This window comes from Polychytrium aggregatum, assembly GCF_025602895.1.
Source record: "Polychytrium aggregatum strain JEL109 chromosome Unknown BJ171scaffold_5, whole genome shotgun sequence".
NCBI lineage: Eukaryota > Fungi > Chytridiomycota > Chytridiomycetes > Polychytriales > Polychytrium > Polychytrium aggregatum.
The window spans coordinates 278,607-293,287 of record NW_026516207.1 but is presented as its reverse complement, the minus strand read 5'-3'; the positions used below and the strand labels follow the sequence as shown (position 1 = coordinate 293,287).

Here is a 14,681-nt window from a genome sequence, read left to right as displayed (position 1 = left end):
AGCGGTTTTGGGGCGGCCCAAAGACGAGGGCGGACGGGTCTTTGGGGAGGTCGCACGAGGATTGGCTGTGGGGCGGCGGGCGAGAACGCGGGCGAGAGCAAGGTGTTTGAGGTGTCGTTCGTGATGTTGGTCTGGTTGTGATGCTGGTCTGGTAGTGATGTTCGTCTGGTAGTGATGTTGGTCTGGCTGTGATGTTGGTCTGGTGGTGGTGATGTTCGTCTGGCAATGCTATTGTCTGGCAAGCATTCGGACCAGGAAATCAGGGCGAGCAAGGGCTCAAACTCCGCCCACACGACCCACACACACCCCAAAGACTCTTGCACCCTCGCCGCGCAAATGCTACCGCTCGTCGCGTTGATCAACAGCGGCTCTGGGGCATTTGCAGTTGCGTGGAACTGCAGCGACCGAGTCTGTGGCGATAGGATCTGTCTGTGGCCCCCACTCGGCAACAGACTCTGTTGGTTTGGGGAGCGCTGTCGCCCCAGCCCTCTCTCCATCTCTATCTGTCTCTCTGTGTCTCGCTCCCCCCAAATGCTGCTGTCCTCGGCAGCCGAGAGCGCCCTCGTCCCACACACACACACATGCCGATCACATGCCCGCCTCTGTTTGTGTGCCGCTGTTTGGGGCTAGCCTGCACAGAACGCTCGCACACAGAACGCACGTGAAGCCCGGTCACGCAGGCATGTGAATCCCGACCCGCTGCGCGATCACCAAGTTGTGTCCCTGTGCCCACCCCATCTGGGCATCTCCGTGGCTGCTCGATATCGCGATACTGAGCTTCTCGAGTCGTTTGGCTTCCAGACACTGCGAGCGCGCTGATTAGCCATGTGTAGCCATGTATGTCCAGTATTCAGTATTCAGTATTCAGTATTCAGTATTCAGTATTCAGTATTCAGTATTCAGTATTCAGTATTCAGTATTCAGTATTCAGTATTCAGTATTCAGTATTCAGTATTCAGTATTCAGTATTCAGTATTCAGTATTCAGTATTCAGGAACCGGCAAATCACAACAGGGTGTCCCTTTCGTTTCTGGAAAAGCTGTCTATTGGCACTCTCCGCATCCCATCCATGCCATGCTGTAGGCTTCCCACAGTCTGCAACCCATGCCAGATACAACGACCTTTCACCCCTCTCCAGCAACTTCTGTTCACTGAGCACCCGCACCAGCATTCAGCACACCACGGGAAATCGTGGACTGCTTTCGCCAGAAATACAGACCGGCTCCCGCCGCACCGCATCCAGCGACCACGCCGACAGTGATGCCGGCAATGGCGCCGCCACTCAGGCCAGTGGATCCAGATCCAGATCCAGCATTATTGACGGATCCAGTGCCACTGCCAGCCCCAGAGGCACCGGTGGGCTTTGGAGGACTGACGGCGCTGGGGACCGTGCTGGCGATAGAAGCAGCACTGACGGTGCTCGAAGGGGCGCTAGAGACGGTACCAGAGGCACCAGAACCACCAGAACCACCAGAGCCGCCAGAACCACCAGAGCCGCCAGAACCACCAGAACCGCCAGAGCCGCCAGAGCCGCCAGAGCCGCCAGAGCCACTGGCAGCCGCGGACGGAATACATCCGTCATATCCGGCATTATGGACCTGTGGTCATCGTGGTGTGCCTTAGTACGCATTGCGCTCCTCGACAGCTTGTTACTTTCCCAACATCGTGCTGCAATCCAGACCACCACCACCCGTCACCGACTTACCTCAAGAGATCCGCGCACCGAATGGGCAAAGACGCTGCCGTACACAATGCTGCTCTCAGACACAATGTCTGCAAATGGAGCGAGCACGGTACCGTACAGGATCGTATCGATCAGATGCAGACCCTCGGCCTCGGGGAAGTTCCAAATGATGCGGCTGGCATACGGCTTGAGCTCGTCCACAATAAGCGACCGCAGCTCTGGGCAGCTACCGTCGATGTTGATGACCAGACCCTTGCTGGTCAGCTTCGAGAGCTGATAGAAAGCAAGGCGGATCGTATCTGTAATGTCATCCGAGTCAAAGTGCACGACGTGCAGGGTTGTGTTTTGGCTGCACTCGTCGGCGGGCTGCACCGTGATCAGGTCCGAGTTGTTGTAGTCCGTGCAGTCGTCCGTCTCGGTGGTGTCGTCCAGACCGGCAAAGTAGTCTGCGACATTCGACAGATAGGTCTTGACGCCATCGCGGTCCCAAGGATCGTCAGGGAGCTGGATTGTCGACACATTGGTTGGCCAGGACCCATGGGCATGCGCCAACGTGAACAGATCGTTTGTGTCAGCAAAGGTCGACTAGATGCGTCGATATGGGCTGGGCAAGCAACTCATGCGTACCACACCGCTGAACCCCTCCCCGTTTGGGGTTTGCCGTAATCAGCCCACACACAAATCAGCCGCTGACACTGAAATCCTCGTCTCTTCCTTCGGGCGGAAATGGCACTGCACACTCTAGAGAGAGCATCTTACCGGCTTCTGGTGACAGTCAATCGGCTGGTAGACGGTCTTGTAGAGGCTCGGAGGTGTTGAGTTTGAGTTTGCTGCAAGGCCGTTGCGCGTTTTGAGATAGCCAACGTACCCATAGTCGAGCGTCTTGGGTGCGCTGTGAATGTACCGAGTGCGGCGGGTGAGAATCTTACGTCGCCGTTCAGGTGTGCCCCATGCGGGGACCATATCGTGCCCACACGACATTTACAAGTGGCAGTGATGGAAGTCGGGACCAAGAACACACGCAGCGATCGCGCAACATTCGAATGCATTCTACCCCACTGTTCTACGATGGCGTCTCTCTTCTGACCACCGACTGCTTATCCAGGGCAGCGTACTTACTTGACAATATTGCCGCCGGCAATGAAGGAGTAGGTGAGATATGGGAACGAGTTTGATCCCTCGATCTCATCCTCAATGTCGCAGCAGGAAGTGATGGATGCGCAGAAGCGGGTATGTTGGTACAGCTCGGAGCCGATCGTGGCGTTGGAGTTGTATTCGCCACCGACATAGACACGACCACCGACGACTGAGACGCATGGGATGGGTGCACAGGTCAGCAAGATGGAGATACACAGGCCAGCAAGATTGAGGTGCAAACACACAGTAGTCGAATGCAACTTGAGGCTTCGAGGCATCCAGCAACCTGGTCGCGGACCACTGTACGTACCGTTGGCCGAGTTCTGCCAGTCGCGGAGGACGTACACGTTGTACTCGCCCAGGGGGAAGACGCCATCATAGTCGCTGCTGTCGCAGTCAGAGATATGAGGTCCCCAGATGGTTGTGCCGTGGGTGGCACAGCTGGCGATGGCAGGGCAGCTGCCCGATGCAGCAACGTAGCGAGGCACAAAGCCCGCAGCTAGCACGACGCCAGCAAGAAAGGAGCTCACAAATCGCATTCTGTCGGTCGAGGCGCTGACTGGATAGATGGATAGATGGATAGATGGATAGACGGATGTTCTGATGGTGGCTTGTTTCCGGGGCAGGACAAGAGCTTGATTCCGCAAGATGGTGTCAAAGGAGACCCAGAGCTAGGAGGAGTATTCGGCAAGCGGAGCGTGCGAAACTAGAAACAAACAAACAAAAAAAGATGTATGTTCCCAATAGCTCTGGTTGAAACGGCAACGAGACGGGCGGGTGTTTCAGTATCTTGACCTCCCCCCTCCCCGCGGCAAGCAGCCGAGTGATGTGTGACCGTAAAGCATCGAAAACTCGAACGCTGGGTTGAAGCTGCCCGTGCAACTCACCAGGCGAGAAGCACCAAAAAGTACTCCGGGACGCAGCGGAAACGAGGCGACCATACGACAGCGGCCGCACCGAAAGGCTTTATATGACAGCCTTGTCAGGGCGGACTGCCCTCTGAACAAAGACCGGCGGCTCGAGCGGAGCAGACTGGTCGACGAAACGGCCTGCTTCTGAACAGAAGGCTCCAAAGCGCAGCAGAATCAGGCGGCTCTGCCAATGGCGGGACAGCGCTCGGAGGCGAATGCGTGGGAGGGGTGCAAGTCGACCCGTTGATGGATTCGACAGCAGTGCATTGAGTGAGAAAGTGGTGGGGAGCATCCAATCGCAGCTTGGGCATGGATGCTCTTTCTGTAGGCCACAACAATGTTAGCTGCATAGCCTCTGGCACGATGTTATCCAGACAATGGCACATCGTCGTCAGTCGGAGAAACGACTCTGGAATTCTCGACAGAAGTTCGGGAGTGGGAGGATGGACGTACGTGCTTATCCCCAAAAACAATCGGCTCCAATCAGGACAGATGGTCAGCTCCGCACTCTCCATCCGAGCAGCAGCCGATCCGTCTCTTGCTCGCAGCACCACCCGCTGTTCGGCCAGGCGAGCGCGTCGAGCTGTATCAACAGCATGCATATCTCCCCCCCCCACAACTCTGCACAATTCCGGGGTTGGATCAAAGCCGCATTCGCTAAAGCGCTGCTTGCCGCAAGTCGTTAGTATCTGATCTTGTACAAGCGAGACAATCAGCGGAACAGTCTCGACGGAAGCTTCAGGCGAGCGAAGCAGCTCCAACCCAAACCCAAGCCAGGTCCAACCCTATTATGCCCTGTCCCTTCGTGTCGACCCGTCGGGAGCTGAACTAAGGGGATTGGCTCTCTGTTACATGCTGCTTCGTGGTATGGCGTCACACCGGCACTTTGATATGGTTGGTTTGGGAGTCGTGGTCTTGAATACCCCCTGTGGCGACGATCGACTGACATTGATGCTGTGATACTGGAGTGTGGTGGATGCCTCAACTCTCCGGACAGCTCCGTGCAATATCCTTCTCGAGTCGCTTGGCTTCCCGGCACTGTGAGCATCCCCTTGGTCATGGCTGTGATAGACGGGTGTGTGGATTCAGGACCGGAAATCAACGACAATTCAAAACAGGGTGCCCTGTTTCAAAATGGTACGCTTTATATTCATATGCACATGTGTGGTGGCGTGGAGGAAGAGCAAAGGGATGCGATGACGAGTCGAGGTCGGAGATCGGTAGGATGGGACAAGATTCGGAGCGCTCAGTTGTCGGAGCTGTGGCGGCTGAGGGAGGACAGAGTCGAGTAGTCGAAGGAGCCATTGAGATGTCGTACATTCGAGTTGCGCTGGAGACAAATATCGAATCGATTAGGCGAATGAACAGACGCCCGGCGGACCAAAGACCCATCACCATCGCCATCGCCATCGCCATCGCCATCACCACTATCACCATCGCCATCGCCACTATCACCATCCCCATCATTACCACCATCAACAGGCTTTGAAAAGACACTCTCTGTGGCCAGAAGCTCGCCCAACCTACATTGATGAGAGCAACTCTCTGCTTCCTTTCTTTGGCACGCCGATGGTTGTTCCAAGAGCGATATGCAAAGACACTGCCGATAATCAGGGCAATCAGCGCAACACCTCCTCCGACCGATGCCGCAATGATGGTGGCGTTGCTTCCGCCACTCTGTTGAACTTCAAGGTTGGTGCCGTGTGTGGGCTTCGCCGGCTGAGACGGATGCGGCAGAGAAGGCGATCCACCAGAGATAGCTGCGGTCGCAGGCGGCTGGGTCGGAGAGTCGCTGGGCTGGAAGAACACATCGACGTTGGCATGTGCACTCGAAGCCGTCGGCTGGACGATGGGGACGACCGGCGCAGACGTCGTCTCGATGAGCTGATCGAGAAATCGTCGGTTGAGATGCATATCTGAGGGTCGAAAGATCGCTCAGCGTTAGGAGGGCCATGCGAGCGACGAGTGCATGCGAGCGGGCGAGCTGCTCGATACCTTGAAGGAACCGGTGGGTGTGCGGTGTGCGTCAGCAGAGCGTTGCTAAAGTGCTGGGGATTGGCGATGCTCAAAGCCGAAGGGGGAGGTGGCGAACGAGTCCTAGTCGTGGAGATGGCCGATTCGAAGGGACGACCAAAGCAGGCCGATGGAGGGCGTATCGATGGAACAGCAGGTCAGTGGATGGCGGTGGTGATGGCCGAAGGACAGAGCATCGATGTGCTGCTGGTGGTCAGAGGGGGGTGAGGCGGCAAGAGGGCCGGCAGGGCCGACGAGGCCAACGGGCGAGTGCTGCCAAGAGCGAGGAGCCAAGACATGCAAGGCGGACGGAGGCGTCAAGCAAGACGCAAGCCAAGGACAGCATCACGCCACAGCCAGTGCGGATACCGACCACGGAGAAGGTTGGGGTCTGGAAGGAGGCAACGGCGCTGGCAAGTATCGGCGAGCGTTCGGCGAGCGTTCGGTGAGTGTTCGCAAGGACAAGATGTCCAGATCGATAGAGACTGACCAAGGCAGACAGAACCCAAGAGCCTCCAAAGCCCGAGGGCGGTGTATGAACCCAGGCAGGCGCCAGGGGGCGATGCGGCGCTGCGCACACAGCACAGCGCGCGGCGCAGCTGGGCCGGCATGGGGCGATGCAAGGCTCATGAGCAGGCATCAGCGACGTCCTTCTTGGGCGAGCCAGACCCAGACCATGCAATCTATTCCCGGCACGGCAGGAACGAGCGGGGGAGAGCCCAGAGTTCATCCCGCTCGATTTGCATGAGCGGCTCTGTGGCGAGCGAGCAGCACGATCCCGCTCCCAACAAGCGCGATGGCAGCCCACAACATCTATCCACGCATTCAAAGTCGTCAATGTTAGACCAATGCAAACGCCGGAGTCCCGTCGAGTTGGCAGCAGCGCAGCGAACGCAATATCCCACCTTGCTCTCGCGGTTCCGGGATTTGGCTTTCTCTTGAACGAGGTACTCTCGGATGCACTGGAGCTCAGCCTCCAGCTCAAGCATCCGATGGAGCAGATCGTTGTACTGTATCTCGCTGATTCGCGCGGGAGCATCGGGGCTTGTTGCGCTGTTCTGTCGACTCGACGGTCTGCTCCAGCTCGGTGCGGTGCTGACGGACTTTTCAGGCATCTCGACGATCGCTGTTCTCGCCCGGTGTCCAGTAGAGGGTGCCAGACGGGTCGTCGTGGTTGATGCAGAGCACAGCGGATAGAATGGTACCTGGCGTGAGAGTCCACGCCGCAGCGCACAGCCCAATGCTCACCAAGTTATGATGCAACCATCGCTTCTGGGCGAGGCAGTCAGTCGAGTCAAACTTACAGAAGGTCTCTGTTGACGGGTTCGACTGCAGTGTCATCTGCGATTGGCGGGTCCCTTCAACATCCTCGATCGCTTGTAAAGCCTCTGGGTGGTCCATATGTTGGTGCAGGATCTGGACTCACAGTGGCAATCACAATTCGTCGATGTTGGACATCAATAGCCATACGCTACACCCTGCGGCCAATATGAACGAGATTCCAGAACTACGCGCCCAGAGCGAGCTCGATCGGTAGGCGACTTGCTAGTCCCGTCGGTCCGTAGACATACCTCCAGCACAAAGGCAGTAAACTCTTCCTGGGCATTGGATTTCTTCAGGTCTCCAAGATTCCTCCAGGCTTTCCTGCATCTCGAGAAACCCGTCGTCTCAGTGCTTGTCTTTCCCCGCCATGACTGCCAAGACATTCTCAGTGCTATTTTGGATATTTTGCCCCCAACCCGTCAATCGCTATCAGCCTATGTCCCTGGTTTCTCCGCATGCAGCTGTAGCGTCCTGAGAGTGAAGCTTTCGCCACCCAACAAACATTGTGACGTATCGGCGATCAGCCTGTGCTGCCTCGACGGCCATTCCGTCTTCATGAGGTGCAGCTCGTCTTGGATCCGAGCAAGTTGTGCGGGATCTTCACTCACCATCGCTGCCGTCCTTGGTGATCCCATAACCATGGCTGGGGTTCGGTGCAGGGGCCATAGATCGATTGCTTGTAGAGCGCATAGAGCTACAGGCAGCGGAGATGAGGACACCGCATCTCGCTGCTCCAAGAGCCACCATGTTTTCTGTGCAGCCTCCATCAGCGGCGATGCTGCAGCTCCTGTTCGGACCCGCCTGTATCTTTGCCGAACATAGCCGTACCTGGAGCTCATTGTCGCGCCCGAGGCCGAAGATCGAGTTCCTTCCGGGTCTTGGCTCCACAAAGGCCTCGTACCATCCGACTGCCCGCTCGAATCGACCCTCATCGGCCTGTGGTGCTCTCATCCTGGCGACGTTCTTGCCTGGGTCTGGACAGCGCCTCTGCTGCCCTTCCTGTTGTGCTTGCTCCGCCTTTGCCAGTCTCGCCCAGCTCCGCCTGGCACATGCGAATGCCGCCATGAGCACGAGCGACGGATCATGTGAGAGTCATGCGACGACATCGATGCGCAGCCATCACGCCCGGTTTGTGCCTCTCCTGGTTTTGGCACTGTCTTGGGTCTGTCTCGGCCAGCCATCCAAGCGATCAAGGACCTTTCGCGGCAGACACCTCATCGACAGGCCCAACCAGCGACATGGATGCCACTCAGGTGCGTAGAGCAGCCGGCTCGGCGAGATCTGCTTGTGCATTTACTGACTCTCCCCATCCTCAGCCGCCGCAAGAGCCTGTTCGGGAGTGGGTGCTCGAAGCCGAGCAAGAGCTGCGACTCGAAATAGACTTCAAGCACACCGTCAAGATCAAGGTGGGTCGGTGCTCCTCGGCCAGCTGGGCACGGTATCGGCACACGCAAGCTCACACATAGGTTCACACTCATCGCCATTCGATTCTCGTCCTCCCTTCTCTTCTCCAGCTCAAGTCAGGAAGAGCAGAGCTCTTCGGCACGGAGCTGACTCTCGATCCTGAATATTTGTTCCGGGGACGCAAGCTGGCAATCTTTACATGGCACGGATGCACGCTCGATGTCAAGGGCCAGTGCAGCGGATACGTCGCTGGCGAGACACCCATGTACACTTATCTGAATACTCATCTGGCGCTGGCCCAGCTCTCGGCCGAGGCCAAGGCCCGCGACGAGATGGGGCCGCGAGTCCTCATCCTTGGGCCAACCGACGTCGGGAAGAGCACCCTGGCCAAGATTCTGCTCAACTACTCAACCAAGCAGAGCCTGAAGCCGCTCTTTGTCGATATTGATCCCAAGGAGGTGAGCCCAGGTGTCGCAGCGGCTGGGCGGTGGCATGAGCCGCCGTCTCTCCAAGCAGCAGCAACCTCTCCCGTATCGTCGAGCGCATTTGTCATGGCCCCAGATCAGGCTTCTTTCCACCATGATTTGCATTGCGATTTCCGTTGTGTCTTCCATCGCACTTCGAACTCGGATACTTGCACAGGCTTCTCCGCGTCCTAATGCAGAGCAATAATCTCGTCGACCATTTCCACGGCATTGTCCTCCTTGGCGGACATAGGGCACCGTCGCTGTTCCAGGAGCGCTTTCGACCATTGCTATTGCCCGTATGATTGATGCCGAGGATGATTTCGGCGCCAGCCCAACCATCACCAACAGTACGCCTTATGTGCTCTACTACGGACAAACGAGCCCCACCGAGAAGCCGATCTGGTACAAAACGCTCCTGTCGAATCTCGCGGCTGTTGTCTCCAAGAAAACCGAGATCGATCCCGAAGGTGAGCAGAGGCAGCGCACTGGCAAAACAGCGCTCGCTTACTATTTGGCAGCATTACGTTGCGACGATGCAGATCGGTGCACTATCGCATATCTGGCCAAGCCATGACACGCTGACTTTGATGCCCCGTCAGCACAGTTCGATCATCGGGAATCATCATCGACTCTCCATCACAGTTTGTGGAATCGGGCGGCAGGGATCTCCTTATGCACACAATCACCGAGTTCAAAGGTGTGTGCCATCGACGATACTTATCGCGGGCCATTGCCGCTGCCAGTGGGCTTGCTAGTTGCCGACCGGAGGCTCGGCGAAGGTCTCGACCAAAGAGGGTGACTGCAGCGAGGAAATCCCTTCGCTATGTGCCGAAGTGGGATACTCAACAAGCAACTGCCTTGCATCACTGATATTTGACTCGGATCTCCCCATCGATTGCCACTGCAGTCAATGTCATTCTGGTGATAGGACACGAACGAATGTACAGCGACCTCAAGCAAGAGTTCAATGACAACAGCGGGATCTCGATCATCAAGCTGCACAAATCCGGCGGCGTTGTGAATCGCGACGACACATTCCGCAAGCAGAGTCAATCGCAAAAGATTAGCGAATACTTTTATGGCACACCCAAGCTCGAGCACAGCCCGTACTCGTGCAGCGTCAACTACGCAGACATCACCATCCGACAGGTTGGCGAAGGAACTCTGGCGCCGTCGTCGGCCTTGCCTCTGGGCGCGCAGCGCAAAGTGGCCGAGACCAGGATGGTCAAGATCGATCCCGGCGAGATACTGTTGCACTCGATCATGGCCGTTTCGAACGTGCCGGTGGATCCAGACGCGGCCCTGTCTGTGGACGAAGAGAGTCGCAACATTGCAAAGACTCCCCTTGCTGGGTTCGTTTATGTGTAAGTTACATCCACGACTGGGATTCTGTCGAGTGCAATCGACATCATTTGCCGAGCCAGTGGGCAGCACGGCACATTGACTGCGCCGATTCACCATCAACTCTACTCCGGATTAGGTCTGAGGTTGACGAAGTGCGCAAGAAGCTCACGGTTTTGGCCCCCATGCCTGGACGACTGCCGAAAAAGTACTTTGTGCTTGGGTCACTGAAGTGGATCGAGATCTAGCGCAAGTGGTAGGCCAGCCCGGCTGGTGGCATCAAGCGATCGAGCTCCAGAGGGCTGTATTAATGCACACCTGGCGCTCGCTCCGAGAATACAATCTGCACCCGCTGTATATTCCGATCATGGGACGCCCTGCTCCCTGGATGCGCTCTGTCGACTTGCCCATTCTTGCAATTGGCGCGCAGCACGGTGCTCGCACGTTGGTGTCACATGCTGCGGCCACATGACTGCTCGTGGTCGCGTTGGCCTGGCTGCGTTTTTTCGTTTTTGGATCTGCTCTGTCCAAAACCGCATCGTCACCGCCCAACAGCCAGAGCACCCAGCGCCAGCCGCCGCTCACGAAAAAGCACAAGCTGCCATGGGTAAGCAGCCCCCGGGCTATGCGCCGGCGACAGCGTCTCTGGATGCACGGGCCAGTGGGGCGGGAGTGTCGTTTTCCGGGCAACCAACGGGATGCTGGACTCGTTATCAATCAGTAATCGAGGATCAGCAGCCGTGGAACGGATCCGATGGCCAGAACAAACCCGAGGAGCCTAGCCTGCCTCTCGCAGGACTCGACTCATACGCTTGGATGAGCAGGGATATGGAATTGAGTCGTCCTGTCCGCACTGGGCGGCCTTGGCGTGCTCGGCCTGGACGGCATCCTTGCGCGAACGAACTTGGGCCATACTGTTCGCCGTTCTAGCGGCCATCGCTCCAACGATCCTGCGGATAGAGCGCCCGTGTCACCATCCGAGGACACTGCCATGTCGCTGACGCTTTATCGATCCACTCCACAAACTGTCGGACTTTGGTGGGATCGCCTCCCGGAACCACTGCTGTAACTATACGGATCCTTGTGGCCGACAGATTGGTCTGGAATGACAAACGCCGAAAAGGCGCACATGCAGTCTCTGATGGAGAAGAAGCAAGTACGTATGCTTGCCGGGCCTCATCCGTTGTAAAGACGACATTCTGCGCTCGAGGGCAGCGGCCACGAGTTCTCGCTGTCGAAGCGCCCAAGCCGTGGCCTTTGATCCCTCTGACCTGGTCCGTGTGCTTCAAACTGCGCTGGCAGATGCAAGACTTTATGCGCCTGTACTCCAGACTCGTCGATCGGTGTTTCAACGACTGCATCAATGACTTCACGTCCAAGGCTCTGGGCAGCAAGGAGGTGGGTTGCCATTACGTCTCGTTTTTGTGCAAGAGACACATTCATCCGGCTATGAGTACGAGCTCGTCGCAGCTCCTGCCGCTGGAACAGGACGAGAGGAGCCCCGACAGACAACCCCCCCCCGATGCGTTCGCCTAATTCGCATATCTATATCCCCTGCCACGTATGGCGACCATTTGCCATCTGGAATACAATAGCAAAGCTGCCTGAGCAAGTGCACCGAAAAGTTCATGAAGCACTCTGAGCGAGTTGGTCTGCGATTCGGCGAGCTCAACCAGATGATGCAACAGCAGCAGCAGTAATACAACCCTTCAAGAAACAGCGAAGCGTGTCTTTTGATCCAGAATACATCGCACGCATTTGGGCGATGTTCATCAATGACGGAGGGCTCGTTGTCGCTGGCGGCACTGTTCTGGCGGTCGTCAACGGCACGTTGGACTTGAGAAGCCCTTCGGCCGAGGTCGTGGATGGGCTGGCATGATTGCTCCATATCGCAATGCACCGGACACGCCGTCTGGACATTGAGATCGGCGGATTCCAATATTGGAGACAGGGACTGGGATATGTGCACTCGGTTTTGAGATCGGGACTCGTGTCCTCGGACCGGGAGCACTGACTCGCTTGACAAGCGCTGATCATACAGCTGGGTCGCGGCCGGCGCGAAGCAGACTGTGATGTAGGCATTTCATCCAAAGGCGACGCCCGACCGCCCTCTCTGCCTATGCGCTGCCCTCAGCATCCTATGTGTGGGCATCGTCGGGTTCGCTGTTGATGGCATCGCCAGCCAGCGTGGCCGAAACCCGGGACAGATGGCCGTCAAAATGAATTTCATTTGCTGTCGCGCCTCCAGCGCGAAAAAACGCAGACCCACAACCGCCTGTTCCTCTCCTCTGCTTGACCGAGGCTGTCCCTTGCCCAGATACACCCCAGTCCCCGATCGATTCCTGTCCCAAGCAAGCACAATGGTAGGCGGCCGCCGCTGACGCAGCCCGGAGAGGCAGATACGCTCAAAGCGATGCACGATGATCTGATACCGCGAGCCCCGGGCTGGTGGTGTCGAGCAACTTTGGTGATGGAAAAGGCAGCCGGGAGCGTCCGGCAGACCATTCCATTGCCCTGTCGACGGCCAGAGCCATGCGATACGATTCCGCGCCAAACGAGACGAAAGAATCCCTCGACTTGGGTCTCCAGGGCGGCGCGAGGCGCACAACGAGTTGTCGATCCAACCGACAATCCTCTGGGGCGGCCTGGATCACTGAGAGCCGTGCTTCAAACTGGCTGAATCCTGGGCCGCTGCCTCGTACACAGCCCGGCCACTTACAGAGGCGGATCGGTGACCTGCCCCCTCATAGCAGGGAATCCAAGACGGCCCTTGATATCGCTGGAACGGCGTACACTCGACTCGTGCGTGTCTTGTCTGGCCGACCCCTGACGTCTTCCCTTCCTCCATGACCCTCCCGCCTCGTCGATCGGCTCGTCGTCGTTTTCGCTACGAAACAACCTTTCGTTGCTCCGCCATCAACTTGCTGGACCGAAATTGACCACCTCGCAGGGTGGCGGCGGCAAATATCCTTTCCCTCAATGGGTCTGGTGGGTATCGGCCCTGGCTTGTTGCCTGCTCGACATGGCAATATCACAAGCCCGCAGCTTGCTTCTATCAAAGATCCCAGTATGGAGAGGATTCCGTGTACCCGCACGGTACTGACTCAAATCATTATGATATCCGTCCAGGTCCTACTCCGGCGGCTGGTGGGGCCTGCCCAAGCAATGGAAGTCTAACAGTGTCATCACAGCGACCGCCATGGTTGCTGCTACTGGTGTTGTTTTCAACTTCTCGGCTGGCCGTGAGGTATTTGCCCGGTGCCCGCTCTCCCTTTTGGCTGCAGACAGTCTCGCGCCGCCTTTGTCCTGCCCGGCCTTTCACCGATTGACGAGACTGCTCACAGCTGCTCTCCGGCAATATGTGTTGTCTTTGTAGATTCGCCATCACTATCCTGAGAAGTGGATCCCTTCGATGCTCTGGTCCCGAGACTTCCATGTACGTGAGCGATCAATTTGTGCCGCGTGGTGAAGCATTGCTTGCTTTGGTGCTGCATCATTGTCTGTGAGCGATGTGAAGCAAGTCCTTGGAGGTAGAGGACCCGCCTCGTCCTATATTGCGTCGCGATGCATAAACTCAACTTGTATCCAATCCGCAGGATCCCGAGTTTGTTGCTGTCTGGAAGAAGCAGCTGGAGAAGGAGGGACGAGAATGGATTGAGCCCATCCCAGGTGAGGATTTGTCAACTTTCAGTGTGGGGCCAAGTCAGGCTGACTCCCAGTGTCTTGCAGCGACATCTTTGCTGGCGATGGACCTCTGACTTGTCCCTCCTGCCTTACAGACTGGTGGCCGTTCAAAAAGTCCGCAAAGAGCACCCAAGCTTAGATGTGTGGACTCGCTACGAATGTGCAAAGCGCATTGATATAATACACCGATACAGCTGCTCCGGACACAAGCCTGAATACCGGTGCACTGAGCGTCTCTGCCAGTTCACATCCGCTGAATGGACATCACGAGCCCCGCGTGCCTCGTTCCCCTGTCTCCTGACTTGGATACGTCGGATCCGGCTCGAGGCTTTCGCAGGCGACGGGTGAAGTAATGGTCTCGCCCACAGACGGAGGAGCCTCCGCTCCAGCGATCGTAACGTCGGCATGAGGCTCTGCTGGGAACGAAAGAGGGAAGGCCACGGCCGCGGCCGACTTTATGCATCGCTCGCATTTTGAAACGGGACACCCTGCTTTGAGCCAGGACTGTTTTCTGGGACCTGAGTACACACCCGCTCATCACAACCCCAACCACAGTGCTCTCTGTGCCCCTGCACTGCGATGCTTCACCAACTTCGATGTGTCCCAGGGCACCATGGCCGTCGTATCCACGGTGATTGTAGAGACCGGAGAGCGGCCAGAGATCTTCACTCGGACGCTCTATTTATTGCATGTGGCTTTGCTAGACCCACTCATCTC

The 14,681-nt window shown here is 57.1% G+C and overlaps 5 protein-coding genes across 5 annotated transcripts; 3 read left to right on the top strand and 2 right to left on the bottom strand.

Moving 5' to 3' along the window:
* Nucleotides 1-1,148: 1,148 nt before the first annotated feature.
* On the bottom strand, nt 1,149-3,360 carry BJ171DRAFT_633913 (uncharacterized protein; the record flags this gene model as incomplete). Its single annotated transcript, XM_053115664.1, has 5 exons — nt 1,149-1,598; nt 1,706-2,269; nt 2,444-2,576; nt 2,804-2,990; nt 3,132-3,360. 5 exons carry the CDS (start codon nt 3,358-3,360, stop codon nt 1,149-1,151), a joined length of 1,563 nt encoding a protein of 520 aa, XP_052970212.1.
* A 2,897-nt stretch (nt 3,361-6,257) lies between these two features.
* BJ171DRAFT_595944 (uncharacterized protein) lies at nt 6,258-8,019 on the bottom strand (the record flags this gene model as incomplete). Its single annotated transcript, XM_053114640.1, has 6 exons — nt 6,258-6,558; nt 6,651-6,871; nt 7,050-7,161; nt 7,317-7,389; nt 7,677-7,762; nt 7,897-8,019. The coding sequence occupies 6 exons, from the start codon at nt 8,017-8,019 to the stop codon at nt 6,472-6,474; spliced, it is 702 nt and encodes a 233-aa protein (XP_052970211.1). The 3' UTR covers nt 6,258-6,471.
* A 287-nt stretch (nt 8,020-8,306) lies between these two features.
* On the top strand, nt 8,307-10,645 carry BJ171DRAFT_595943 (Pre-mRNA cleavage complex II protein Clp1-domain-containing protein; the record flags this gene model as incomplete). The annotated part of the gene is made up of 7 exons (XM_053114639.1): nt 8,307-8,321; nt 8,385-8,474; nt 8,583-8,930; nt 9,190-9,406; nt 9,544-9,636; nt 9,847-10,303; nt 10,420-10,645. The coding sequence occupies 7 exons, from the start codon at nt 8,307-8,309 to the stop codon at nt 10,526-10,528; spliced, it is 1,329 nt and encodes a 442-aa protein (XP_052970210.1). The 3' UTR covers nt 10,529-10,645.
* A 155-nt stretch (nt 10,646-10,800) lies between these two features.
* On the top strand, nt 10,801-12,056 carry BJ171DRAFT_490319 (Tim10/DDP family zinc finger-domain-containing protein). Its single transcript, XM_053109606.1, has 4 exons — nt 10,801-10,887; nt 11,375-11,436; nt 11,583-11,678; nt 11,876-12,056. Exons 1-4 carry the CDS (start codon nt 10,884-10,886, stop codon nt 11,978-11,980), a joined length of 267 nt encoding a protein of 88 aa, XP_052970209.1. The 5' UTR covers nt 10,801-10,883; the 3' UTR covers nt 11,981-12,056.
* Nucleotides 12,057-12,812: 756 nt separating this feature from the next.
* BJ171DRAFT_471824 (uncharacterized protein) lies at nt 12,813-14,103 on the top strand (the record flags this gene model as incomplete). Its single annotated transcript, XM_053108625.1, has 6 exons — nt 12,813-13,082; nt 13,231-13,268; nt 13,410-13,527; nt 13,657-13,716; nt 13,877-13,949; nt 14,060-14,103. The coding sequence occupies 6 exons, from the start codon at nt 12,813-12,815 to the stop codon at nt 14,101-14,103; spliced, it is 603 nt and encodes a 200-aa protein (XP_052970208.1).
* Nucleotides 14,104-14,681: the final 578 nt, after the last annotated feature.